The sequence below is a fragment of the Grampus griseus genome (genome assembly GCF_964374135.1).
Source record: "Grampus griseus genome assembly, chromosome: 15".
Classification (NCBI taxonomy): domain Eukaryota; kingdom Metazoa; phylum Chordata; class Mammalia; order Artiodactyla; family Delphinidae; genus Grampus; species Grampus griseus.
The window spans coordinates 12,669,449-12,697,218 of record NC_139009.1 but is presented as its reverse complement, the minus strand read 5'-3'; the positions used below and the strand labels follow the sequence as shown (position 1 = coordinate 12,697,218).

The window sequence follows — 27,770 nt, the reverse complement described above, 5'->3', positions numbered from 1 at the left end:
TTTTGCTTGGCTTTTTACTGCTTATGTTAATGTTGCTTTTGTGTTTGGATTTTCATAGAGAATTCAGACTTCAGATGGTAAATATAAAATTTCAGTGTATGTTTAAATTCCGAATGTTTTATAACCCTTAGAAGATTAAAATACAAGTGAATGCTCACTTGAGAACCAAATAATTTTTCAAATAGTGTTTTGGAAAATACGTGAAGCTGTATATCTGTTAAAACACATATGATAAAACTGGTTGGTGCTCTGTTTTTTCAACTTGAGCGCATATATGTATATCTGGAATTCTCTTAAAATGAAATCGAGTTCCTTCAAACGTTACATATAATGTCTTCTTAGGAAATTATATGAAAATGTTATCTCCCTAATTACTTTTATATTGTTCCCATGAACACTTACTAAGAGAAACTTTTAAAAGAGAGTTATGTATTTCAGTTGATTGCTGCTGTTACTCTTTGGCCAGTGTGAGCCTCTTTAAGTTGGTCCTGTGTCCTTTTGACACTCAGTAATTACTTTGAAAGCAGTTTAACCACTAGATGTCACTAGAATTCAAGTAACAAAAGATTAACTTGGCACTTAAAATGTTTGACAAAAAGAAATAAAGAAAACAATCCCATTTACAATAGCATCAAAAACAATAAAATACATAGGAAATTTAACCAAGGAAGTGAAAGATCTATACACTGAAAACTATTAAGACATTGATGAAAGAAATTGAAGAAAAGACAAATAAATGGAAAGATAACCCTTGTACATGAATCAGAAGAATTAATATTGTTAAAATGTCCATACTATCCAACGCTATCTATAGATTCAGTGCAATCGCTATCGAGATTCCAAAGGCATTGTTCACAAAAAGAAAAAACAATTCTAAAATTTGTATGGAACCACAAAAGACCCCTAATAGCTAAAGCAATCTTGAGAAAAAAGAACAAGCTGGAGGCATCACATTTCCTGATTTGAAGCTATGTTGCAAAGCTATAGCAATCAAAACAGTATGCTATTGGCATAAAAATAGACACATAGACCAATGGAACAGAATAGAGAGCCCAGAAATAAACCCAGGCATATCTGGCCAACTAATATTTGACAAAGGAGCCAAGAATATACAATGGGGAAAGGATAGTCTCTGATAAATCGTGTTGGGAAAACTGGATATCTACATGCAAAAAATGAAACTGGACTAACGTTGGTACTTTTATTATTAAGCCTTTGGACTTTTGGTATGTGAGATCTGGTTATGACGAGAAACTGTTTTCAGTTTGATTCTCTCACAATAAAACAGAAACCACCGTTACACAGCTCACTGTTTTACTCTAAAATATTTTGAATAGAATAGTTGTCGTTTCCAAGTCACTAAATGATTTTTTTAATCTTCTTTTTTACTATAAACTCATCCTTTCTAATGGTAGCCAATCTTTTTTGTAAAGAAATTAATCTGTTTTTTTCCTATACTTTGTTTTTTGTCAACTCATTCAAGGTTCAGCCTGGAGAGGGAAACAAAGCCGCTTTCAATGACATGAGGGCCTTATCTGGCGGTGAACGTTCTTTTTCCACAGTTTGCTTCATTCTTTCTCTGTGGTCCATTGCTGAATCTCCTTTCAGATGCCTGGATGAGTTTGATGTCTACATGGTAGTGTTGACTTTTAAATTCTCTAATTTTTTGGTTGTTTGAAATGTATATTTTGAAAGGAAGCAATTCATTCTTAGTTTTACCCATAACAGAAAAGATCCTGCTCTGATAGTTTTGTCTGTGATAAGTGATAAGAGAAGAACCAAAGAATTCCAGTTCTCTCCCTTGCTAACATACCACACTGGCAGGGACCCTGTCCTGGATTTGCAGCCTTTTCCCCAGTTTGCTTCCATCTTCCATTTTTACACATAATTATAAACAGTTCCCCACATTTGCTTTCCCTGACTCTCGCCACTGTTCTCTCCCTTCCTGCGCAGCCACACTTTTCAAAACAGCAGTGTGTGTAACAGGAGGGAGCGAGGACACTGGACTTCGAAGTTAAAAAACCGAAGATTGAGACCTACCTCTGTCACCAGTTCCCCAGCTGACTTTGGGCAAGATATCTATCCTCTTTGGGCCTCAGTTTCTTCATCTATAGAATAGATTATTAACCTTTCCTACCTTGTAAGGTGAGGTCCTATCTGTAATGTGCTCACTATGGTGCGGGCGCACAATAGGGCCTCCCAAAGCAGCTGTGAAGCATTCTCCTTACTGCTTCATGCCTCCTTCTTTACTAAATCTACCGTAATCTGGGTTTAGACAACAATATACTCCAGCAAAGCTTGTTTAGCAAAAATCATAAGAACTTTAATTCGGTGAAGTATGTGGCACCACAGACTGACCTTCCATCTCTTAAACTGTGTCTTCTTACCTCCTCTTCGTTCTCCGTGCGCCAGTCTGCCTCCCCTAATTCGGGTGCCCTTAAATGTTTGAGGTCTTCTTTGTTTTTCATAGTGGTGTTAATTTTCCTGGATATCATGTTCTACCCACACACAGACACACACAGTCCCACAGGTTGCTGTCTACGTTTGGATCCCTCCCAAAGCTAAGCATCTCATTCTGACATCTCTCTTGTTCTCTGGACCCGTGTGCTCGACTACCTGTGAGACCTCATCTAGTGAACAACCCACATCTCAGACTCAGCGTGTCTGAGTCTGAATTTTTCTCCTCCAAGCCTTCCTTTTCCTGAATTCTTTTCCTTGATTAGTTGCAAATTGCCATTTCCAACCCAACACCTAACTGCAAAACCAGTGATTTATCTGTGATTCTTCTTTCCTCGTTACACGTGAAGTCTGACCCCTGTCTCTTCTCGTTTCAAGCATCTCCCTGGTGCCCGCCCTCTGCTCCTTCCTGTTACCTCTCCTGTCCTCGCCTCTCACGTGTTGTCATCACTTCCTGTCCACACTCTCAGACTTTAATCCTGCCCCTTCGCAGTTCCTCCTTCACTGTCTTGCCAGGTTTATAGTTCTAAAATAAATCTAACTGTAGTCACTCACTTGCTTGAAAATCTTTGGTTTAATTCCAAAGGGTGACTTTGAAACCCTTCATGATACGGTAGCCGCTGACTTTTTCAGCTGGACTGAGCTGTTTGTGATTTTCCAGACTCTGCGCCTCTGCCTGTTGTGCTCTTCTTCGTTGTATGTCGCACTCTGACTCACCTTTCAGGACTCGGTTCAGATGTCCCCTTTACGTAGCCTCCATGACCACCACCCTGCCAGGCAGGATTAGGGACTTCTCAGAGCTCCCTCAGCACCACCTGACATCCACTCGTGCAATTATATTATTTTTATATTTTATAGCATCTAATATTATATATCATACACATTTTATTATTATATATATTATATTTCTATATTTTGCATTCTATTGCAATCCCCTATTTTCATGTCTGAATCACCCACCAAATTTTCAGTTTTGAAGTTGTCAACTCTGTCTTAATCATATTTCTAACTCCTAATGCCTAGCCCATAATTAGGATTTAGAAAATGCTTATTTACGAATCAGAATTCATATTTGTAAGTGCTATATAATCCTTCAGTGTTTTTTTTTTTTTTCTATGCTGTAACTGCTGAAGATTAGTTAGAAATTCCTCTGAGACTTGGCTTCAAAGCTGATTCACAAATCGTAGAAGATGATTGCTCTTTCCATATAATATTTTTGTCCAAAATGCTATTATGTAGACTTATCACCCATCTTATAAGTCAAATTTAATTCGGAACAATTTCTTTCTCTTTCAGAAACTTACAGGTTCTTAGTCAGAATGACATTTTGCCTCATTGAAATTATTCAGAAAAATGTACCCAAGTTCCGAGAACCAATCCAGTGGAAATGAATAATTATTTCTTGGTGCACTGGCAGCTTTGCTATTAAATGATGGGCTTCCCCAAGGCATTGTTTTGAAAGGACAGTTTTCACTTTGGGCAAGCTCCGGTCACTCCTGTTAACGTTAAGTTAGATGACTTTAGGGATATGCCTGATGGAAGAATTTATAGAGTAAGAGCCACTGAGCAGTGGAGCTGGGGTGCAGGGCCCCTGTCTGTCTCCAGAGCCCAGGTTCTAAACCGCCACGCCATACGGTACGGCCACATGCGGTTTCATTTGTCTGTGTTTTCAAATTTCAGGAGTTTTCAAGGGAGGAGTGAGGTACTTGGATTTTTGTTTTTTGTTATTTAACTCAGAAAATGTAAGCACACAGTTTAATTCCTGTAGTCAAAACCTGTTATAACCAAGCATTTTTTCCCTATACATGGATGTGCTGTTTAACTTATTTTAAAGATTCAGTTGAGAAATTAGTCTGTGAATTCAAATTGACTCACATTGTACAAATTGTAGAAGGTGATGGGACAGAGTTTTTAGAACACCTTAATCATTGAGGGAAAACTTGAGAGACTTAGTAAGTTTGAATCTGGTCACCTTTGATCCTGTTCTCCTGAGTAATTGAATATTACTGTAGAAATTAGATTCACTCTGCAACATCTAGTTGTATCTTTTGACTATTTTCTGATTATTTTAATTGTTAAGTATATTTGAGGCAAGGGGCTATACTCTGACTATAGGAATTCCTGGAAGATACATGTTATTCAGTTATTTTCCCCTAATAATTTTAGATACTATCTTTCACAGTATGTATGAATTGCTTGGCATCATAGATAAGATAATGGATGATCCTTGGATAAAAATCCAGGGGTTCATAACAACCAGTAGAATGCTCCTTTCACAGGAACATGATTGACACAGCAGCAACTCTGACTTCTGCCTCTGTTCTCCAGGATATGGTTAACCGGAGAATTGCGATGGATATGATACTCAAGATGGCAGATTCCCAGCGCTTCAGACAGTTCATCCTGCTTACCCCTCAAAGCATGAGGTAACTTTTTAAAACTCTTCTATGAATTTTATATATATATATATATATATATATATATATATATATCAAGTATATAAAAAGGGGTGAGAAATCTTTTATATTCTCAATTTTAAAATGCAAATGACCAGTCAAAAGAAAAATTAACCCCTAATCTAGTTCCAGAGATCGAATGTAGTTTTCCCATATTAGATATTTAAAATTTTGTTTGTGTTATCTCCCATTAACAGAGGCAATTTAACTGAATATGATTATTGACTTGTTAATATTTCTATTTTGAATCTGCTCTTCTGTGGTTATCATGACCCAACTAATATAAAGTAATTTTAGTAATTCTGCTTCGACTGGAGAAGCGATTCATGATTTCCCTAGTCTTGATTCTTTTCCTGTTAACTGAAAAGTAGCAGTCTTCCTAAATGGAGAACACTGCTCTGCTGTCAGTCAGCATTTATTAGGTACCTCCATAGTGTCAGGCTCTGTGTCACTTAAAAGTTGATATTCTTTCTCTAAAGTGGTCCCTCGATCGTATGGGTACTCAAGTTTATGACTGGAAATATTCAGGTGACTCCTTCCTGACTAGACAAGAAGAATAAGAGTTAGAGATAGTTGATACATAAATCTCCTTCATTTCCTTTTTTTTCCAAACTGAAAACCCATGGCATTTAGCAGGAAGTTAATTTTTAAAAGTGAAAATTTATTTCCCTATTGCAAGTTATATTTCTCCTAGAATTCCAGATATCAGACATACCCCCCCATTAGCATCCATTTAGACTTATATTTTCATGAGGTAGTATTAGAATTTTTTTTTTTATGAAAAAATCTTCTTGGAAGTTGGAATCATTAATTTTGCCTCCTCTAGTTCACTTCCAGCAAGTAAACTGATTAGAATTCTTCGAATGTCTGACCCTGAAAGAGGACAAACTACGTTGCCTTTCCGACCTGTGTCTCAAGGAGAAGAAGAAGACCGGGGTTGATTTACTGTGGCTGACTGTGCCACACCCTCATGTTGAAAGACGTGTAAGGGGAGACGCCCGGGACTATGGGAAATAAAATGAAACTGAAGACATTCTGCGGCGGAGACTCACTCATGTATCTGACACGATAAGCCTAGAAGACCGGCCACAGCCCGCAATTTAAAATTATAATTACTTTGCTTTGAGAAAGTCAACTTCATAGTACTGGTTTTAAATCTTTTTAAGTTTGCTTGTTTTTCATTTTAACCATCTACTTTTATAGATTCTTTTTCAGAAGTTTAAAATTTTGTACATATGTACATGTACATATCTGTTTAGTTTGGGTTCATTTCTATAGTATTTTGTAAGAATTAAAATAAAGATTTGATCACCCGGTTATATTTAGTTTTGCTTTTCCAGAATATTACATTATTCTCATTGCAGGGGGTGGGGCAGCGCCCAGGCGGGCTGTGAACAGGGACCAGTCTACAATAGATTCATTGTCTGTTTTGTGCTTATTAATGAGGAGGGACCTACACAGGACCGTAGGAACTTTGGTCACAATCCCTGCACAGGTCATTTTTAACCCTAGAGATACAATTGCAGGTTGGGACGGTAGTTTTAATTATTGTGTTTCATCACATTTAAGATGCTCTCTGTTAAGGCACGTTCTCGGAGCTTTACTAAAGCACTGCCAGTCCTGACACGGTGCCTTTCTCTGAGTCCCTTAACCATCATCCACCCTACTAAGTGTCCAGCCTGTGTCGGAACTGGGTTATGACCCACTGGTGCGTCCTGACCTGCAGCGTGATTGCTTGCTTGCTGTAAAGTCCCGCAGTTTGCAGTCCAAAGCGTCTCAAGCTCTGGCTCAGCCGAGAGAGGACACAGGCCAGAGGGACTGTGCAGACCAGGCTGAGGAGAGGGCTGGGGAAATCGGGGCAGAGGACAGCTCCCTTATAAGACACACCCTGATTTTAGAGTTGTTCAAAAGTGTGCTCCTTAGAATGATAAAATATAGCCTGTTGTAAGCAATGGTATTTATGAACTTTTTTTAAAAGAAAACATGAGTAGAACTCCTGCTTGCATTCTCTACGTTTGATACTAGGATTAGTGCTGACCTTTTTAGAAAGACGTGGATACCAACAAGAAGAATTCCCTATATTGCTAGCAATAAATATTTGTGAAATTGAAAGGAAGTATTTTAAGAAAAAGACAGTATTTTAAAAGCAGCGACACTTCTGTAGTTACTGAGAAAAACTGGATTTTGTTTTTGGTGAGGGGAGAGAGTCTAATTTAATCTTAACTTGAGATCCATTGGTAAATGAGAAGTCCAGAAACTGTGCTTTTCTAATCTAAGAATTTACAGAGATAGAAAATGTGTGCCGCATGTTTTAAACATCCTCCACGAACAATACAAAGTCTGATTTTTTTAAAGGTACATTTATAATTCATTTGTATCAAAACTATTTTAACATACATGTGCTTTTTAAAATAAAAAAAATGAAGTAGAATATACCAAATGCATACATTTTATTCGCTAAACAATTTCAGTGTCTGAAACTTTGTGGTAGTTTTTTAATGTTGTGCTTCTTAATACAGAATGGGAAGTAGAATCCTCAGGTATCCAGGCATCTCTTGTTGAGTTGAAGATGATTCATTGCTTTGGCCTCACAAAGTTTGGGTTTCAACTATCGTAAGTGAAAATATTTTCAATTAATATTCTAATTAATGGTAATATTAATTAGAATAAAAAGAAATTGCTTTTTTGAAATATGTGTAACTTCTAAAAATAAAACTTTAAATTTACCTGTAGTTAAAGTCATCCTTTTGTGAATTGGGGAAGATATTATAATGGACAGAATCAAGCCTCTTCATGAATAGTGACTTGAATACTTCAGAGAGATGACTCTTCCACCCCTGGTTTTATCAGCAGGGCAGGAATGACTGAACTGAGTCGTGAAATCCTGGGGAAGAAATGCTTCCTTGGACCTTTAAATCCTACCTTTTCATAACTTTGGGTTAGACATGATTAAAATCGTTCTTAAAAATGACAAATGTGGGGCTTCCCTGGTGGTGCAGTGGTTGAGAGTCCACCTGCCGATGCAGGGGACACGGGTCCGTGCCCCGGTGCGAGAAGATCCCACATGCCGCGGAGCGGCTGGGCCCCTGAGCCGTGGCCGTTGAGCCTGCGCATCCGGAGCCTGTGCTCCGCAACGGGAGAGGCCACAGCAGTGAGAGGCCTGCGTACCACACACACACACAAAAAAAGGCACCAGGGAATGGGAGGAAGGGAGAAGGGAAAATTTGGAAAATACTTCAGAAGAATGCAATCCCTGAATCTGTAGTGTCGATGATCAGTATGAGTAACAATATTACTTAAATGTTGTTTTATTAAAACTAATCACATTTGTCTTTTTTTTTTTTTCATTTTCAAAGAATCTCTCTGGCTGCTGTGTGAATAGGTTAGGATTAGAGTTGGGCAAACATGGAACGAGCAAGCCATCTGGAGGCTTTCGCAGTGATCCAGGTCAGAGGTCATGGAGACTTGGACCAGAGTGGTCGAGATAGAAGTGTTCAGATTCGAAGTCCAGAGGCAGTGAGACTTGCTGATGAGAATACAGTTGACCCTTGAACAACACAGAGGTATAGGGCAGTCAGAAATTCGAGTTTAATTTATATAGTTGGCCCTCCATACACGCGGTTCCTCCTGTCCCCCTTGCGCATCTGTGGATGGGGTAGCACTGTAATACTTACTATTGAAAAAAATCCGCCTATAAGTGCACCCGCACAGTTTGAGTCTGTACTGTTCAAGGGTCAGCTGCACTGCGGAGCTGTGAGAGGAATCAAGGATCATTGGCCTGGGGTCTGGGGCCTGAAAAACCGCACGAGTGGTGGTGTCATTCCCAGAGCTAGGGAAGATGCGGGGCGGCTGTGGAAGAGAGCGATGGACGGCTGGTGGGGAGACGTACAGCAGCTCTGATCTGAGCAGGCAGCGTTTGAGACAACCATTTAGTTAATCGGGTATTTGATGGTAACTTTACGTTGGTAAATGTAAGAACCTGAGAAACAGTAACATAAGGTAAAAGTCTAGAGATCTATATTTCGCCTGCAAAATGCTGGGAAGAACCCAAATTGCATGCCCAAAATATTTGGGAAACTGAATCGCTTACACAAAAGGACCTAAGGGAACAGTGTGTCATTTTATTTAGAAGCTCTAGTTGACTGTCATTTTCTCACTAAACCCCTACACACCTGGTGCGGTAAGGCTCTCTGAAGACGTCTATTTAAGCGTGTGTTTTACTTCCTGACATGGTTTCTAACGGTGTGGAGGAAATCAGCCTCTGGCCTCTTTAAGAAAGTGGTTCATGTTATTCATCTAGAGACCGTGATTCTGAATGAGGGAACTACAGGGAAAAGGAAGCTTTAAAGCAATATGATTCCCCTTTAAAAACAGTTTAGAGTTATTTAAGAAATAAAAAAGAGGAAATATGGAAACTGTCTTCTAAACACAGAAAGAGTTCAGGTTAGAATAAAAGTAAGACATTCGGGGGCATTTTCCTTTCAGAACAGCAGCAGGAGTTAAAGAGACCAAAATAGTAGCTGAGTATAAGGTGGAACTGATAGAACCCAGGCCCACTTGAAAGATGAGAGGATGCCCACAGCTGGTCCTTTCTGAAGGGACCACAGGCTGGGAGGGACATTGTGGTTCTTGAGGATGCCCGTTGCTGAGGGTGTTGTGGGTGTGGTTTAAACGGAACTCAGTTACAGAAGTTGTGTTAAACACACCCTTCAGTTCATGGCTCACCTTCCTCTCTGGTTGCCTCAGAGCAAGTGAATGCACTTTGTATGTGGAAGAGATGTGAATTGTGGCTACAGGGCAGACTGTAGCTGATTGTTTTCCAGAGAGGGTGGAAACATCTCTCCTGTTCTTCTAGAAACTTGTAACCTATCAAGACATAGAGTTTAATTTCCTTCTTGACTATGAATAGGTTTGTGACTGTGTTGTAACCAATAGAATGATGGAGAAGTGTTACTTCATAGACTATTGAGGCTATAGGGCAGGAAAGAATATGAAACTTCCAGTTTCTTAGCAGGAATACTTGTGCTGGAGACCTGAACCATCAGGCAAGTAGTATGACTGCTCTGAGGCCTCCATGCTGCGAGGAAGAACAAACTAGCCCATGTGGAAAAGCCCTGAGGCCCTCTCAACTCTCAGCTGCTCCAGGCGCCTGTTGCAGCTCAAGCTTCCATGTGACCACAACTGCACGAGACACCCCCAGCTAGAATCATCCAGGTGAAGCTTCTCAAATTCCCGACCCACAGAAGCCATGAGGAATGATAAAATGATTGCTTCTACTTTAAGCCATCACATTTTGGGGATAAGATGTTACGATGCACACCCTGGAAACAATTCTAGTGTGATATTTGCTTTTATTTTATGTGCCTTTTGTGTACTTCTGTGAGAATGTCTTTTTCATTTATATATATTATATGGTGCAATAGATTTTATTGTTTCTTTTTTCCCCTTTCAGCCTTGTAAAAACATGTGCTCGTTGCTGTGTGTACATCAGTTTCCAGCTGAAGCCTAGTACGCCTCAGGGTGCACGCACCACGTCTTACCTAGTCCTCTAGTCATGAGCCACTAGGTTGCCTCCAGCCCCCACTCCAGAAACAGAGCTGTCACGGACATCCTGGGACAAGTCCCCATACATCCTCCTGTGAGAGCTTCTTGGGGCAACAAACCCAGGAGTGGACATGCCGGGTCAGAGGACATATGTACACTTATTCTAACCAGTACTGCTGGACTGCTGTCAGGACCCTGCCCCAGTCGACACTAGCAGAGCAGAGAGAACTAAAACAAGATGTTTGCTGGCCCAATGTCTACATTTTATTTACTTATTTACCGGTGAGTCTGCTGAAGGGTTTGTTTTCCATAAGTGCCCCAAGTACCCATGTGGCTCATTTCCTTCACTTGGGTCTTCCATTAGTGTCACCTAACCAGCCTACAGGAAGTGGCCACTGCTGCATCCCATCACTCTCCCTCCTTCTTTATTTGCTATGCTTTTCTTCATAGTTCTTACAGTTAGACGTGTGTGTGTGTGTGTGTGTTTATCATTTATTGTCTGTCTCCTCCCACACGAATAGTGTTGGGTGCACAGAGGGTGATCAGTGAAAATTTGCTATGAATTCATCGCCTGTAGCTTGACTTAACCAAATGCCTTTCCAAGGAGCCTCCCCAGCTCCTCAACCCACCCCGCCCTCAGCCAGAGGAGAGCATATTGGGAGGCACAGAACGTCTCTCCCTGCCACTACTTTGGACTCACCAAGCACAGGGGTTAACGGCACCAGGACATCCTATTAGCACTTGGGACTGTTCTCTCTGGGGACGGAAGTTTGTTTCTGTCGGGGTTTCGGGTACTGTCGTTGCCCTGAATGTTTGTGGGGAGGTTTGCTGGCTCCCAGTTTCTTGCTGAATGGATGAATGGAATCATCAGGCCCTGGTCTGTGGTCTCATCTAATGCTCCTAAGACAGACAGAGGAGGAGTATTTAGAAAAAAAGGCGCTCCATAAAAAGTGAATAATTTAGCACTGTACTGTCTGATACAATAACTACTGGCTACACGTGGCAAATTAAATTTAAATTAATTAAGATAAAATGAAAAATGCAGTCCCTCAGTCACACTAGCTGAACTGGAAGTGCTCAAAGTTCACATGTAGCCAGTGTACGTACAGATGTTTCCATCATCCTAGAAAGTTCTACTGGACAGCACTGTAGAAAGAAACGGTCTCATTCAGGCTTGTTCTGAAAACGCAGGCCCGCCTTTAGACTTCTTGATGGAATCTTTCTGCCTTCCTTCCTCCAGCTTAAAAGGGTCAGGATTTTGTTCCACCGTTAAAACAACGAGTACACTTTTGATTTGGAAAGACAGCCTTTTGGAGGACGCTTCTCAGTCAGCTAAACGTGTACTCCACATAGTTGTGTAAAACAGCGCGTGGTAAGCACCACAGTCACACTGAGAAAACATTTACTGTCATATAGTGAGCATTTTTTGAGAATGAGTAAGTTTTATGTTTTATTTAAACTTTACACGCCATATTAACTGTCCCTCTTTTGAGGGCCAGGATGAAGCATTGGGAAGCTGTCACTAAGTCTTTGAATTCCCAAGTTGTGTGTTCAAAGGTAAATTTAGTAAGTTGTTGCTATTGACCCTTGACAATTATGAACATCTGTTTCAAATTTAAAATTCTGAGATAAGAACTGAGGGAAAAAGTCAAATGTTATAAATTTATTTGGGACATCTATTGCCACCTCTTTGGAAGCCTTTGAAAATTCAAGCAAAATCAATACACATACATCTTTTTTTTTACTTTCAATAAATAATATCTTTGAGTATATGTATATATAGATAGATTTAATTAATGAGTCATTTAGCAGTGTTTTTAAGTTTTATACTGCATTAATTCCAACACAGCTCTTTCCAGATTGATAGGATGCAAATGAGGTAAGAATTAAGGCAAACCTAAACGGCATGCAAATTTCGTACATTTATATTCACTGATAATACAAGCTCTTGTGTGTGGACCACACAGAGGAGTCAAGGGCCCCTCTGTGTGCCTGTCCAGTGCTATTTTACAGGAGAATGGTGACACAGCTTATAATTCAGTTACATTACCGTGAGGGTTTCAGTGCTACTAACATTATGTAATCAAGGAGACACGAGCATTAGCAAAACATGAACAAGAAATCATACAACTCTTTGCAGCACATTTCTGCCCAGGCTTTGGAGGAGAAAGGTTTTTTTTTTTAATGAAATGATATCACACATATCACATTGTGGCAGGTTGTTTGTTTTATAATATATGCTTTTAAAATTCATTAGCAAATGACATTCTCATGCACACAAGTGTTTCAAACACAAGAAGCAAGTCCATTTATAGGTAGTCCAAGCAATATTTGTGTGTGTGTGTGTGTGTGTGTGTGTGTGTGTTAATAGCTGCAGACTGAATGGAACATTGAGACTTTTGTGCAGTCCATAGTGTTATCTCTGCTCATTTCTGAATGTCGCACTGCAGAAGTAATACGATGGAAGGGTCGCTCTTTGCAGCTTCTTTGAATTCATCCAGTGTAATCTGGTCGTCTTTGTTCTTATCCATCTTGCTGAAAATCTTGTCTACTCGCTGCTCAGGCGTGAGCCCATCCTCATTCATTTTCATCATGATCACGGTGCCCACCATTTTGTAGATAGCCTTGGGAAAACAGGAAACAGACCATAAAGTTCTCCTATGATAGGGTAAAGAATCTAAATCTACTTCAAAGGACTCCTTCAATGGTTTTAAGTAAGATAGTGGTGTAATCAAACCTGTGTGAGTCTCATGACCAACTGGCTAGAGAAGAATTTCATGTGATTCCCAGGTTTCTGACTGGAGGAAGTGATTATGAAGGGTAGTGGTGAGATCAAGAATAATGGATTAGGAACAGGTTCAGGAAGGAAAATGATGAGCTCAGTTTTTGTGTGTTTTTTTGCGGTACGCGGGCCTCTCACTGTTGTGGCCTCTCCCGTTGCGGAGCACGGGCTCCAGACGCGCAGGCTCAGCGGCCATGGCTCACGGGCCCAGCCGCTCCGCGGCATGTGGGATCTTCCCGGACCGGGGCACGAACCCGTGTCCCCTGCATCAGCAGGCGGACTCTCAACCACTGCGCCACCAGGGAAGCCCCGAGCTCAGTTTTAAACATTCTGAGTTTGAGGTCAGATGAGAGGCAACAAGCTCTACTCCTTGGAGATTTAGGAAAAGGTGAAGTGTGGTCCCAATTTACAAGCTTTTAAGAAAGCAAGCAAGGTGGACCAGTAAAATTTAGCCCTGAAAGAAGTTAGTTTAGGGGGATCTGTGAATCAGGGACTCTGTTCATAAGTCAAAGAACAGAGTAGGAAGATTCCATTTTCCAGTTCAATTAATTGTGCACAATTAATTCTCAAAATGGGAATTAAATGTAGAAATGAGTTTCTTTCCTAGGAAAGTGCCTTAAAAAAATAAATGCTCATCTCCACAAAGACTTGCAGGGAAATATTCATAGCAGCTTTTTAAATAATGGCCCAAAAGTGAAAACAGCACAAATGCTCATCAACTGCTAAACAGATAAACAAAATATGACATATCTGTAAAACTGAGTATTTTAGCAACAAAAAGGAATGAAATACTGATACATGCTATAACATAGATAAACCTCAAAAAAAAAAAAAAAGCCAGATATAAAAGGCCAAACATATATTGTACGATTCCATTTGTATGAAATGTCCGGAAAGACAAATCCATGGAGACAAAGTAGAAGGGCAGTTTCCAGAGTCTGGGGGCACCAACAGGCGTGAGGGGCCTTATTGAGAGAATTAAAGTGTTCTAAAATTGGATTACGCTGATGGCTGCATACTTCGGTAAGTTTACTAAAAATCACTGAATTGTAAAGCTAAAATGGGTGAAGTTATGGCCTGTTAATTATAACTCAATAAAGTTTTAAAGAATGCCAGTTAGAAAGAGTAAACCATAACAAGAGTTTCATTGAACAAGTAAGATGTCTATTGAGATAAAATATATTTTGTTTGCTCGTTTTTGTAATTAGAGTGTGTTGATTTATGGTAGAAAAATATCTAGGACGTTTGACTTTAAAAGAAGCAGACTATTAGGACTTCCCTGGTGGTCCAATGGTTAAGACTCTGTGCTCCCAATGCAGGGGGCACAGGTTTGATCCCTGGTTGGGGAACTAAGATCCCGCATGCAGCATGGTGCCACCCAAAAAAAAAAAAAAAAGAATCAGACTATTGAAATTTCATTTGAGGGACAATTGGTAGAGGGGGTCCTGATTAACCTAGAAGCCTGAGTGGTATGTGAGGGAAAAGCAGACATGCCTGGACTTTAAAAAAGAGACAGATGGGTCATCCGCATGCAAGCTGCTACTCTCACTCTGTCCTCTGAAGGGTGAAATGAAAAGGGCTTAAAGGAGCAATGGGTAGAAAGGCTGTTAGCACGACAAATGCACCATTGATGAAGACATGGCAAAAAGAAATGTAAACCCACAAAGTCCACCCTGGACCACATCTAACAGCTCTGAACATGGCCAGTTCTCATTTATCGTCTCCAAGATGCAGCCCTGCATTGGGATCATGAACATGACAACCAAAAAATGACATGCCAGATGCAGACTCACACTTCACACCAACCTAGGCCAAGGGCATGTCAGGGTCAGAACTAAATATGAACGTGTTCCCTGACAAATGTAAGGAATCCCTGTAGGCGCATGTGCTTCATGGGGTGCTCCGGCATGCAACGAAATATGTAGCACTGTCTTCTCTGAAAAAAGGATGTGTTATCACAGGTGCTTTCCCAGGAAGAAATAACTGTCTCAGGTACTCTCTTATTCAACCAAAACTTGTGGACCCATTAGGCCTGTGCCCAACACTCCAGGGCAGATGCACTGTCCTTCATTGGGGTTACGTGGCCCTTGTTGGTCTCTCCTCGCACTGACCCTCCCCCATCACAGCACCTGCCTCACTCTGCTGTCATCGTCTGTGTGGACACAGGCCCTTGGGTCAGTGAGCTCCTCCAGGGTGGGCACTTGTGTCTCTTCACGTCTGTCTCCCCTCCACCTTGCAGGAGGTTGGCACCTGCAGAAAAGCTGACTACAGGCTACAGGAGCCTAGAGGGTGGTGGGCAACTCTGGGGTGAAGTGGGCCAAAAAGACTTCTTGGATGTGGCAAGATAACCTAGACCTTGAAGTGTGAGAGGATTTGGATGGGCCCAGAGCCCTGAAGGACATTCCAGGGGAAAAGCATGGTAGAAGCAAAAGTGGCCAGCTGTGCGTGTGCAAGAGTGAGGGGCCCTGGATGGACGGTGAGGCCAGAGAAGACGTGCAGGCAAACAGACGTTGGCCGGACCAGCTGTCAGAGATCTGTGTGCCTGTGCCTGACACAGAGGACCTGCTCTGTAAGCCTTTTGATCAAATGAATGAGCAGCTCCTGAAGCGCAGAGATGCTGTAACGACTGTATCAGTTATTGATACCTTGGTTCTGGAAAGGTAGCTCAGCAAAGGAACCTAGAGGCCAGAAAGGGTGCCAGGTGCGGGTGCAAAGGGCCAGAAGTTGGTGAAAATACCGGAGGTGGAGAAGGGGAGCCACGTGCAGAGGGAACATGAAGGTGACACGGCTGATTAGAAGGAAAGAAGCTGAGAGTTGAGGCGGATGATATTTCCAAGGGAGACAGAGCCTCGAGAGCTAACTGCCGGTTACTGAGCATTTCCTCCATGAGAGGAAGTGTGCCATGTGCTGAATCGTGACCACAGACTTGGGGCGTACGTTTTATTACCTTTATTTTTTCACGAGGACACTGAGGCTCTGGTGCCCTCGAAGCCCTGTAGTCGGGAAAGCAGCAACGCCAGGCCTGACCCTTGCTGCTGCTGGGTTTTCCAGTTGACTTGGGAAGGTAAGTGGGTACCAAAGGGAGAAAAGGGACTAAAGATGCCAAGGGAGGGTGGGTAAGTGGAAGGCAGGGCTCCAGAGGCCACAGGAGGAGCGAACTGCGCTGGGGAGCCACCCCAGGGGAGGAGAGTGAGTGTAGCATGGTGGTCATCTGGGGATTTGGTCACTTGGGTTTTGGCTACTGTTTCTTCCCATCAGCCCCCAGTTTTCATGTGGGGATCCACCCTCCCCGATCTCAGCTCTGTGGTCTGGACGGGGCCTCACGCCAGCTCCAGGATGGGACACTTGGCTTTGGCCTGCGGCAAGTGGTGCATTTCCCCCCTTGGGTCACACTGGTCGGTGCAGAGGTGGACACACACGCTAAGACAGTCAGTCAGTGAAAAGGCACTGATTCATTCATCAGTAATTGAGTGCCCACCAGGCTCCAGGACTGTTCTAGGTTCTAGGGATACAGCAGCGAGTGAGGAGAGTCCTCTCTTGACAGTGCTTGCGTTCTACCATGTGAGGTTATTTGGGGCGGTGATAAACGCTGTGACAAAAAATCATGATGGTAAGAGGTTAGATGGCCCTGGGGTGGGGCACGGGCACTCTTCGGGGAGGGGAACGCAGGGAGGAAGGCCTGCCGGGAGGTGAGATGAGGGCACAACCCTGAGTGGAGTGAGAGGCCCGGGGAAGGGCCCTGGGCAGAGAGAGAGGACATCAAGGCCCTCACGTGAGGCTGTGTTCTGGGAAAACCAGGAAAGCCCAGGCATCTCGAGCACGGTGTGTAGGGAGGAGTGTGGAAGATTAAGGTCAGGGCAGTGGGCAGGGGGTCCTGGGACGTCTGCACAGGCAACTGAGAAAGATGCCTGTTCCCATGGAATGATGGGAACCTGGGGGCCGCGGGCAGGATCTTGTGCCGTTGGAGGAATGGGCAGTGGAGGGAGCTGGTCTGAGTCAGAGGGCAGCGTCCAGAAGGGCAGAGCTAACACAAGGGCTGGAGAAACTGAGTCCTGATACCATCCTTCGCACCCACTAGGCTTACGTTTATGGGAGATGTCACACTGTGAGCATGGCTGAAATGGCGATTGACAGCCAGGACCCAGCAGCTTGGACCTGTGACATTTCCCAGCGCCTCGACGGAGCAAGGGAACAGGGACGGAGAAGTCAAGGCCTGGCAGGGCTCCTGGACGGGGGTGGAAGGGAGCTGCCGTAGGGCTGTGCCCCAGGGAGCCTCTTCCCAGGGGTCTGCCTGCCGTGCCCACAGCAGCCCCGGTCCTGACCACACCCCAGGGGCCGCTGCCTCACCTCAATGATCTCCAGCATCTCCACGCGGGTGATCTTGCCGTCGCCATCCAGGTCGTACATGTTGAAGGCCCAGTTCAGCTTCTGCTCAAAGCTGCCCCTGGAGGTGATGGACAGGGCGCAGATGAACTCTCGGAAATCGATGGTGCCGTCTCCGTTCTTGTCGAAGGTTCGGAAGGCGTGCTGGGCGAACTTGGAGGCGTCTCCATACGGGAAGAACTACAGAGCAAAACACCCAAGGTCAGGTGTCGGGAGGGGACGAATCACAGGCGCCCGAGTCAAAGACCACCGCTCGCTGGCTTTCTGCTCACCGCCCAGGCTCTCCCAGCCGCCCGGACAGGGTTTGGCCCAGCGCTCAAGGCCAAGGGCTGGCCCAGGGAGCCCATCTGCCCCGGATGTCCTCACTCCCAGGCCCCTCGCTCTGTCCTGTGGGTGAGGCTGGGGACACTTCTGGGTTGGCGGGGCTTGGATTGGGGCCGCTAGGATTCCACATCTGCGGCTTCGGAGCCGACTTCTCTCCCGCAGGGGGTGGTGCTACCTGGATTTCCACGTGCCTCCGGGTGTGACAATCCAGGTCCACCGTGCGCGGGGCCCGAGCGACATGACCCCGACCTCCGGCCAGCAGCTCCCCCGTCCCCAGCCCTCAACGGTCTCCCTGGGTGAGGGTCCGGGGTTTGCCTCCTTCTTACAGGCACTTTTTTTTTTTGGCAGATCATTTAAGAGCCACTAAAAATAGAACATGACTGGGCTTATTTCTGAGAGGCATAAAGAGGTGACTTCTCAGAGCCGATGGGGAACTGTAGGAGACCGAGGATGGGCACAGGAAGGGGAGTGGGGGACAGATCCCACAGGTGGTGAGAACACAGAGCCCGAGGCCGTGGCCCCGGCCCTAGACGTGCATCTGGGCCGGTGACACACAGCAGGGATCCCGGTCTGATACCTGACCTTCTGCCCCAGCAAAGCTAAAGGACATTTTCCAGGTGGAGCACAGGAAACCAGAGAATAACCCTCACCCCATCCCCCAAACCAAACCAAAGCACACCACGTGGTGTTTTAAAGCAGAGAAGGTGTGTATTGTTTCTGGACGAATAAATCCCGCAAATACAAAATCCAAAGCAGATTCCTGAGTATGCCACTGGTGCTTCTGTTCCTGCGTAGGTGTTGCCACTTGCTAAGCGGGCCTGGCTGGCCACACACAGACGGCCAGCATCGTGCCCCCTCTGGGCTGTGTCCTCGTTCTCGCTGTACATCCTGACCTGGGGCTTGCTGAGCTCGGCTGCCCACTCCTCCTACATTGAGAAGCACACCGGACAACAGAAAATTTCCCTCCAGAAGCAAAATAAACATTTCATGTCAGGAGCCAATACAGGCGGGCCAAGGACAAGGCAAGTGTTCCGGGGAGGAGCTGACGTCGGCTTGTATTTCAGTAGCTCCCACTTCCAGATGCCAGGATCTGTTCTGCCTGCTGTTGCTGCGGGAGAAACCACCCCAGAACTTAGTGGCTTGAAACTGCATGAATCATTTTATTAATCTCAGAAAGTAAAAGTCTGACAGTCTCTTCTAATCAAAGAACTTATTCTGTGACTACGGGCTTCACGTACTCTGAACTGTCCTTTCCTCGTAACTCTTAGGACACCAAATGTGTGTGGGTTTTTAGGTTTGTTTTATTTTTTTCCCCCACAACAACCAATTTTCCAACTGGCCGGACACCAGCTGGGTGTCCTACAGTTCAATTCAATTCTGACCCTGCTGGAGTTACGGCAGACCCCAGAGGGTAAGGGTTCAGTCCCACAAGACTGCGCCCACCTTCAACAGCAGTCCCAAGTCCCAGGTTGCCACCTGTTCCTCTGAGAGGCCTGCTACGAAGTTGGAGGATTCCCACAGCCCCTCCTCAGATTGGATAATTGGCTAGAACGACTCCTTATTTACTACTAAATTCAGGAAGGCACTTTAGTTACTACTACCAGTTTGTCATAAGGTTACAACCCAACGGAGGAGATGCATAGAGCAAGGTGTGGGCATGAGGGTGTGTGGAGCTTCCGTGCCCTCTCTGGTTGCACCGCCCTCCCAGCCCTTGGATGCGTTCACCAGCCTGGAAGCTCCCCCAGCCCCGTAGTTTGAGGGTTTTTATTGCAGTTTCATTATGTAGGCATAATTGATTCAATCATTGGCCATTGGTCATTGAACTCAATCTCCAGACCCTTTCTCCTCCCCGGAGGTCGGGGCTGGAGCTCAAAGTTCCAATTCTCTAATCTGCCGTCGTCTTTCTGGGACCAGACCCCCTCCCAACCCTGCCCCAGTCCTGAAGCTAGGGGTCCTCCAGCCACCAGTTATCTCATTAACATACAAAAGACACTTATCACTCCAGAGATTCCAAGAGTCTTAGAAGCTTCTGTGTCAGGAACCTGGGGGGGGGGGGGGGGCGGGGTAAGACCAAATATGTATTTCTTATTCTCTCTCAATATCATATGTGCCCTGCGCGCGAGTGGTCTTCACCTCTCTCTAGGGGTGTGCTGTTTGCTGCTGTGTCCCCTGCTTCACGTTCAGTGGTCTTGGGCAGAGCCGGTACCTGTGAAATAGCCCAAGAACAGAGCAGAGTGAGTCCCCTGGTGGATTCCCAAGTCTCCTCAGGGATGTTTATCCATCAGCCTTTCTACACGCAATGACATGAGGCCACTGGGTATAATTTTTCTCCATCCATGTAGGTGTCTGGCCATGTAATCCTTTACCCATCTCCTACCTCACAGCAGACTTTTAAGTTAAGGGCTATCTGACAGTTTTATCTAAAAATAACTGGGCACCTTAGGTCAGTATATTAAAAATTAATTTAGATCAGGAAGGCCTTGAGAAAAAAATCGATTGTAAATTTTGAGCTACAAAAGTTACATTATGCCTTGCCGAAGGTCTATTTACTGACTTTTATAGCCAACATGTTTACTTTGGAAGAACTGAGTGTGTGATCCAGAGCCCTCAGATACCTGGAGGGGTTATTTCCTTTAAAAATTCATCCTATCATGTTCCGAGTACTTTAAGTTTTTCTAATCAGGGGAATGATCCTTCTTTTGATGAAATAATTCAACTCTGGACGGATCATCACAGAAAAATGAAGCCTTACTCCCTTCAATCTCTGTAGGAAGAAATCAGGGTCTTGAACTCATATTCACTTCTCTTGGAGGAAAATAGTGCCTGAGAAGTACAAGAATTTTGGGGGTATTGTTGCTTGCGGGGTGTTTTGTTTTATTTTTAAAATTCAATGTATTTTGCTTCAGCTCCTGCATTAAATATTGGTGTGGAAATAATTTTTGGTGGTCTTAATAATCTAAACCTTTTAATATAATAGAAAAAAAGAATGGTGAGGTTGAAAATTTTTAATATATATAATTATATATATTTCACTTACATCTTTGTAGTTCAGGCTGCTATAAAAAACTATCATAGACTGGGTAGCTAATAAACAACAGACATTTATTTCTTATAGTTCTGGAGGCTAGAAGTCCAAGATCAGGGTGCCAGCATGGTCGGGTACTGGTGAGGGCCCTCTTCTTCCTTGCAGACTGTCGGCTTCTTGCTGTGTCCTCACATGGTGGAAGGGGCAAGGGCACTCTGTGGGGTTTCTTTTATAAGGGCACTAATCTCATTCATGAGGGCTCCACCCTCATGATTCTAAGCACCTCCCAAAGGCCCTACCTCCTAATACCATCATTTTGGGTATTAAGTTTCAACATATGGATTTTGGGGACACACAAACATTCAGCCCATAGCAACTTATTTGAAAGAAAATTAATTTAGTTATGAAAATTTTCAGAAACTATATTAGATAATCTAACATAGCTAGTCTTCAAAAAATTTCCAGCCTCTCTTTTATGCCTATGTATACACACACACAGAGTTTCTCTACTTTTGGTCAAAAATGTTATATCAAGTGTATCCTACATTTCCATTAAAAGGAAAAGAAATCTTCATCTGGGAAGCAGCTGCAAATGGTCAATTAATGCCCGCTGATGTGAATCCAGGCCCCAAGCCAGGAACCCTTCTGACCCCAGAAGCTGTGTGTTATGGTTCCTGGAGAAATCCTTTGGGGTTTGACACCTGTGGGGCAGCCTGTCCTCCTGAGGGTGTCCAAGAGAAGGCTCCTCTTTGAAGGGCAGGGTTTGGGAGTGGAGCAGCGTCTGCTCCAGGTTCTGGCCAGCAGAGCCCTAGGCTTAATTCTGGAGGTGTCAGGGAGCTGGCCAGTCCCCCAGGCTCCCTGGCTGGGGGTGATGGGTGGCTGGGCCAGTGCCCTGGAGGCAGTCTTCCCAGGACTCCCTACAGCCTGCTTTCTCAGGTCCTGTCCTTGCCCCTGTGCAGCCCACAGCTCTTTTGCTCTGACACTTGGGGGGCTCAGAGCCTAATAGCAGAAGGTGGGGTCAGAAAGTAGACCCTCCGTCCCGGGTGAATTTTGGCCCTGCTGGTGAGACCCTGTGTCCCCGTCCTACCACAGACACAATCCTGTGCTCTGGTTACGCTCTGAGGGAACGGGTTCTAGAGGCTGCTGGCCTCGGGTGGGACCAGGACCCAGCTACAAGGTGTAGCATGATGTCCGTAGGAAAATGTCACCCTGGTGCTGAAAACCAACTCACAAGTGAATTTTAGGGGCCTGTCCTGTTTCTTTTTTTTTCTTTTCCAAATTCTGCCTAAGTATAGGCATTTTCTTTCTTTTCTTTTTTAAAAATATTTATTTATTTATTTGGCTGTGTCAGGTCTTAGTTGTGGCACGCGGGATCTCCATTGCAGCATGAGGGATCTTTCATTGCAGCATGTGGGATCTTCACTGCGGCATGCGCGAACTTTCATTGCAGCATGTGGGCTCTCTAGTTGTGACTTAGTTGCGCCGGCTTAGTTGCCCCGCGGCATGTGGGATCTTAGTTCCCCGACCAGGGATCGAACCGGCGTCCCCTGCATTGGAAGGCGGATTCTTAACCACTGGACCACCAGGGGAGTCCCCCTGCCCTGTTTCTAACTGGGGCAGGATCGCCTGTTTGTGGAAGGCAGATGGAATTACCCGCGGATCATAAGTGCCCTGTGCTTTCCTGTCTCTGTCTTTGCCCACATGGTGCCCTTTGCCTGTCGGACCCTCGCCTACTGCTCAGTTCTATCTCCTCCCCATCATCTGAAGTGAAGCCCGGATGCCACCTCCTGCGGGGCCCTTCTCTGCAAACGCAGCCTGATGTCAACACCTCTCTCCTTGCATCCGAGTTATCTTTGTACATGCGGCTTTCCTCTGCTGGACCATACATTCCTTGCTTCGCTCAACTCCGTGTTCTCTGCACAATCTTTGTTAACCAAGTGAAAGAGCCTTTGCTTGCAGAAAACCGGCAAAGCCTGCAGTGGAAGGTTCCTCCGAAGATGAGAACCTTGGAAACGAGGACAAAGGAGTTGAGAAAAGGCCACCCCCGTGAGGTCTCCTGGTTCTGCCGTGCTCAAGCCCACATTCGGGCCAAGACTAGTAGAGAACAAGGAACCCACAGCCCTGCTGCCCCATCTCGAGAGAGGAAGTGGAACGAGGCTTTCTAGTTGGGCTCTAGGGACAGGGCTTCTCAGCAGATTTGCAGGGGAGGTCTGGCGTGGCAGAGGGCCGGTATGCATGCCGGCCTCCTCCTGCTGGCTGACAAGCAGGACAAGGGTGCCCTTGTCCCATGGCATTCCCTGGACTGACTTCTAGAAGTTTCTGAGATAATTCTTCTGGGCTGCACATGTTTCTTTCCTGGTGACTCCCCCTCCCCAGGATGCCTGGAAATGAGGGCTGCCAGGTGTACCTGCCATCAGTCGTGGGGAGCTGGGGCAAAGCAGGGCTGCACCCCTGCCTCCTCTTCCTGGAGGGGGTGGAGGGAGAGGTTTCCAGGACCCTCCACTCAGACTCTCAGCAGAACCCAGTCAGGTGGGCACAGCCCGACGGTGGGGGTCGTCTGCCTGCAGAGCTGGGTCACGGGCAAGCTCCCTGCGCCCACTCTGGCCCCGCTGAGGAAAGTGGCCTCAGAGTTCCCATGGACCGCCTCCTTCATCTCTCATTCAGTGAGCCCCCTGCAGCAAGGGCCCAGCGGCTCGAGACTTCCTCTGCTTCTCTCCACATCCCCTCTTCCCGCCCACTTTCCAGTGGGAGGATCCACAGAGGTAAGCCCTGCTCTCCCTTCTGCCTCGGCCAGAGCCCGCACGCCCCCCGTTGATTCTGACCACAGTCTCCCAACTCCTCCCGCCTCTGGTCTCCTCCAGGTCCGATACCCAGGCCACACTGACCTTCCTGCAGTGTGGCTCTGATTGTGTCATTTCTCTTCACGTGAACCCTCAGTGGAATCAAGTGCAAGCTCCTTTGCTTGCCATTCAAGGGCTTCCATACCTGACCCGATGGTACGTGCCTTCAACATTGCACGTCCCGCTTCCCTCTGCTTTTGAGCTCAGCCCTTGGAGGCTCTTTCGGCAGACGCTGAATTCAAACTTCTCACCTGCTGTATGTGTGGCGCTTCGTGACTGCCCCAACCTGCAGGCATGTCTCTCTTGTTTTGTTCCTCTGCTTTACGCCCCTGAGCCTCAGCTATCTTCCCAGGTGTCACCAAACCTGCTCTTTGCTGTCATACTTCATAAGCCTTCCCTCTCTCACCCATCTCACCTTGGCCCATCAAGAAATCCCACCTTTGCGGGCTTCCCTGGTGGCGCAGTGGTTGAGAATCTGCCTGCTAATGCAGGGGACACGGGTTCGAGCCCTGGTCTGGGAGGATCCCACATGCCACAGAGCAACTAGGCCCGTGAGCCACAACTGCTGAGCCTGCGCGTCTGGAGCCTGTGCTCCGCAACAAAAGAGGCCGCGACAGTGAGAGGCCCGCGCACCGCGATGAAGAGTGGCCCCCACTTGCCACAACTAGAGAAAGCCCTCGCACAGAAACGAAGACCCAACACAGCCATAAACAAATAAATAGATAAATTTAAAAAGAATAACAACCCAAGCCAAGCTGTAGGATTTTAAAAAAAAAAAAAAAAGAAAGAAATCCCACCTTTGCTTTATGTCCAGCTCAAATGCTCCAACTCCATGCAACCTTCGTGGCTGGACGGAATCTCTCCCTCTGCTTGGTTTGTGTATCACTTATTTCTAGATGAATGTTTCCAAACCCTCTGCCTTAGACCATAGTAAGTTCTGGTCCTGCCTGTGTCCCTCCTGGCCTGTGAGTTCTGTGTGAACAGAGGCAGTTGGCTCATCTCTGCTGCCCCACAGCTCTTTGCCTGGAGCCTCTCAGGGAGAAGCTCCAGAAATTCCCGATGAGTACGGGGTCTGTGGTCTTGTGTTTGTCATTGTGTCTTTGTATTTGTTGTGGTGTCACTTCTTTTAGCAGCTCAGTTTCATCTGTGAAATGGGAATGCTGTAACTAAACGCATTCATGCTCCTGTGAGGGAAGAGAACGGTTTTCACTACAGCTGAACGGTAATGAAACATAGTTTAAAAGTCCTCATTACAGTGTCAACTCTCCCATCCTCAGAATTCTCTATCCCCCTTCACTGCTTTATTTTTCTCCAAAAAGCTGACTACCATACAACATATTTTAATTACGTATTCATTGTCTTTCTCCATGAGAACAGAGAGCCCTGGCTGCTATGCTATTTTGTTCCCTGCCTAATCCACACACAGCAGGTACTCAATAATTACTTGGTGAATGAAGGAGTGAACTCATTTCTTTATGAGGCTGTCCTATAATAGGGAAGAACAAATCTGACTCCATATTGGACGTTTCTTTTACTTTTAACTTTTGTATTCTATTGCTTTTGCTAAAAGTTAAGAATGTTGCCTATAGCCTGAAATATACAGAACGGCCCCTTCTCAAGGCTCTGACCTTTAAGGGTGTAACACTTTTCCATTCATATAAAGATAAAAAGTTGCAGAACAGAGAATAACATTTGTCTTCTTGGAAGTTTTCAGGAACATTACGACCTGACCTGACCTACCTGGACAGCTGCCAAAACAAAGGATTCTGACACCAAGAAGTTTGGGACAACCAACCACACCCCTCTCCTTTTAGAATAAAAGAAGGCTGAGTTCTAACTTGGGGAAGATGGCTCTTTGGGACGCCAGTCCGCCATGCTCTCCATCTGCTGGCTTTCCAAATTAAGTCACTATTCCTTGCCTTAACAACTCATCTCTAGATTTGCTGGCCTGTTGTGTGGCGAGCAGTATGAGCTTGGACTCGGCAACAGTCCTTCCTAAGGAAGTGCTGCATAGTCTTGTGATCAGTTACACCTTCAGCATCTCCTAAAATCCTCAAGGCAACCCAAGGGGATGATGGTTTGGCTGCCTTTTCTTTTACTTAGTAACAGAGAAGCAGGTTTTTAGGACAGACGTTTAACACCATCTGTCGTACCTATTTATTTAAGGGATTATTTATTTAGTATCTATTATTGAACTGTGAATCCCCGCAACACAAACCTATTTGCTCACTGTTGTATGCACAACACATAGCACAGGTCCTGCAAACAGCAGGTGCTGCCTACTACCTTGTCGGTGTCAGCTGGAAGGTAACCAGGCGACCAAACACTGCTGCTAAAAACTGTTACCGCCAAGTGGACATTTGTTATAACCTAGCCAGCTCTGTTCAATAGAACTTCTTGCGATGATGGCAATATTCTATAAGCCACACTGTCCAAAATGACAGCCACTGGCCATACGTGTCAACCACTGTGTCAGGTGCCGGGCATAAAACAGAAAAAAAGACAGAGCATTGAGGACAGTGGGGAAGTAACCCCTGAAATGTTACTAGAGTACCTGAAGAGCTGAATATTTTAATGTCATTTAACTTACGTATCACTTTCTTTTTTAAAAAACTAATTAATTTATTTATTTTTGGCCGCACTGCACAGCGTGCAGAATCTTAGTTCCCCAACCAGGGATTGAACCTGCAACCCCTGCAGTGGAAGCACAGAGTCTTAACCACTGGACCACAAGGAAGTCCCTACATATTATTCATACTTTCAATAAGCAATCGTGGCAAGGGGGCTTCTGTATTGACTAGTATGATCTATGCTATGTCATTAGCTTTCACGATATTCCTGCCAAGCAGTTATCCGCAGCTCCATTTCATGGTCAAGGAAACGTGGACTCAGAAAGGTCCAGCAAACTCTTAAGTTCTCCTCCCACTGTGTCAATCTGTTGCCATTTTGCAGAGGAGTAGTAAGAACTGTTCATGCTCTGCGGAGTTGGCTCAGTGTATCCACATCTGTGGATTCAACCCATTGCAGATTGAAATTTGAAATTTGATTTGTGGATGTGGAACCCGTAGCTATGGAGGGCTGACTGTACTAGGCCAGTTTATATAAGGGATTTGAGCATCTGAGATTTTGGTATTGGTGGAGGTCCTGGAACCAATACCCATGGACGCTGAAGGACCACTGAACACAAAACAGAAGGTAGAAAGTGAAAAATGTTCGTCGGCCTCGTCATTTGTTGGAATACTTTCATGATTTTCACGCAGCACTGGAATGAACTCACTTCTAATACTTCTAACGTGTGCTATTTCATTTAATCCTTATAACAAAACTTGCCATCGTAAGTTCCTTGTTGTGGACAAGGAAACAAGCTTGAAAGGTCAAGGCTTTTGCTCATGGTGCCTGGCTGGCTATGGGAGAGGCAGGATTTGAACGCAGATCTGTCTGGTCATTTCTGCTACATCTTTCTGTTTCTATTAATCAAGTATTAGCTGAGGAAATAAACCTAAGTTCACGTCTGATGAAACAAATTTGCTGCATTATGTAATTCTCAGCTTCCATCGCCTCTAATGCTTGAAATCCTTGGCTGTGTGTATTTGTGGCCACCTCCTGGCGGGATGATGTACTACATGGAAATTACTAAAATGCCACTGAGGGATCTTTTTCATGATTCATTCATTCTTTTAACTCAACAAACTTTTATTGAGCAGTTACTATGTGTCAAGCACTGTGTTAGGTGCTGAATAAAATAGAAAAAAATGCAAAGAATGTTAAGGATGGGGGGGAAATAGACACTAATCAATCAACTACACAAGTATAAAATTACACTACGATACAAGTGTATAGAGCCACAAACAAGAGTAATGGAGATGATCTTATGAGTTTGAAACTTAACAAAAATTCAGTGTGTGTGGTCCCCTTCCCCCACCTAATATTCAGGCGACTGATAATTCATTGCTCTTCAT

At 44.8% G+C, this 27,770-nt stretch overlaps 2 protein-coding genes across 4 annotated transcripts in view; one reads left to right on the top strand and one right to left on the bottom strand.

Annotated features, from left to right (window-relative positions):
• The window catches only part of SMC6 (structural maintenance of chromosomes 6), a 71,520-nt gene extending 63,885 nt beyond the window's left edge, over positions 1-7,635 (top strand). Inside the window, exons 25-27 of one of the 2 annotated variants that reach the window (XM_082672350.1) lie at positions 1,484-1,636; positions 4,786-4,883; positions 5,740-7,635. In XM_082672350.1, the coding sequence (XP_082528476.1) occupies positions 1,484-1,636; positions 4,786-4,883; positions 5,740-5,854 (366 nt within the window). In that variant the 3' untranslated portion in view covers positions 5,855-7,635. The remainder of the gene's footprint in view (positions 1-1,483; positions 1,637-4,785; positions 4,884-5,739) is intronic. The other variant, XM_082672351.1, reaches the window with a different exon arrangement.
• Positions 7,636-12,883: 5,248 nt separating this feature from the next.
• VSNL1 (visinin like 1) overlaps positions 12,884-27,770 on the bottom strand; it is a gene marked incomplete at both ends in the record, with an annotated part of 60,651 nt that continues 45,764 nt past the window's right edge. Inside the window, 2 exons of one of the 2 annotated variants that reach the window (XM_082672265.1) lie at positions 12,884-13,081; positions 17,587-17,802. In XM_082672265.1, coding sequence (XP_082528391.1) covers positions 12,884-13,081; positions 17,587-17,802 — 414 coding nt within the window. The remainder of the gene's footprint in view (positions 13,082-17,586; positions 17,803-27,770) is intronic. The other variant, XM_082672266.1, reaches the window with a different exon arrangement.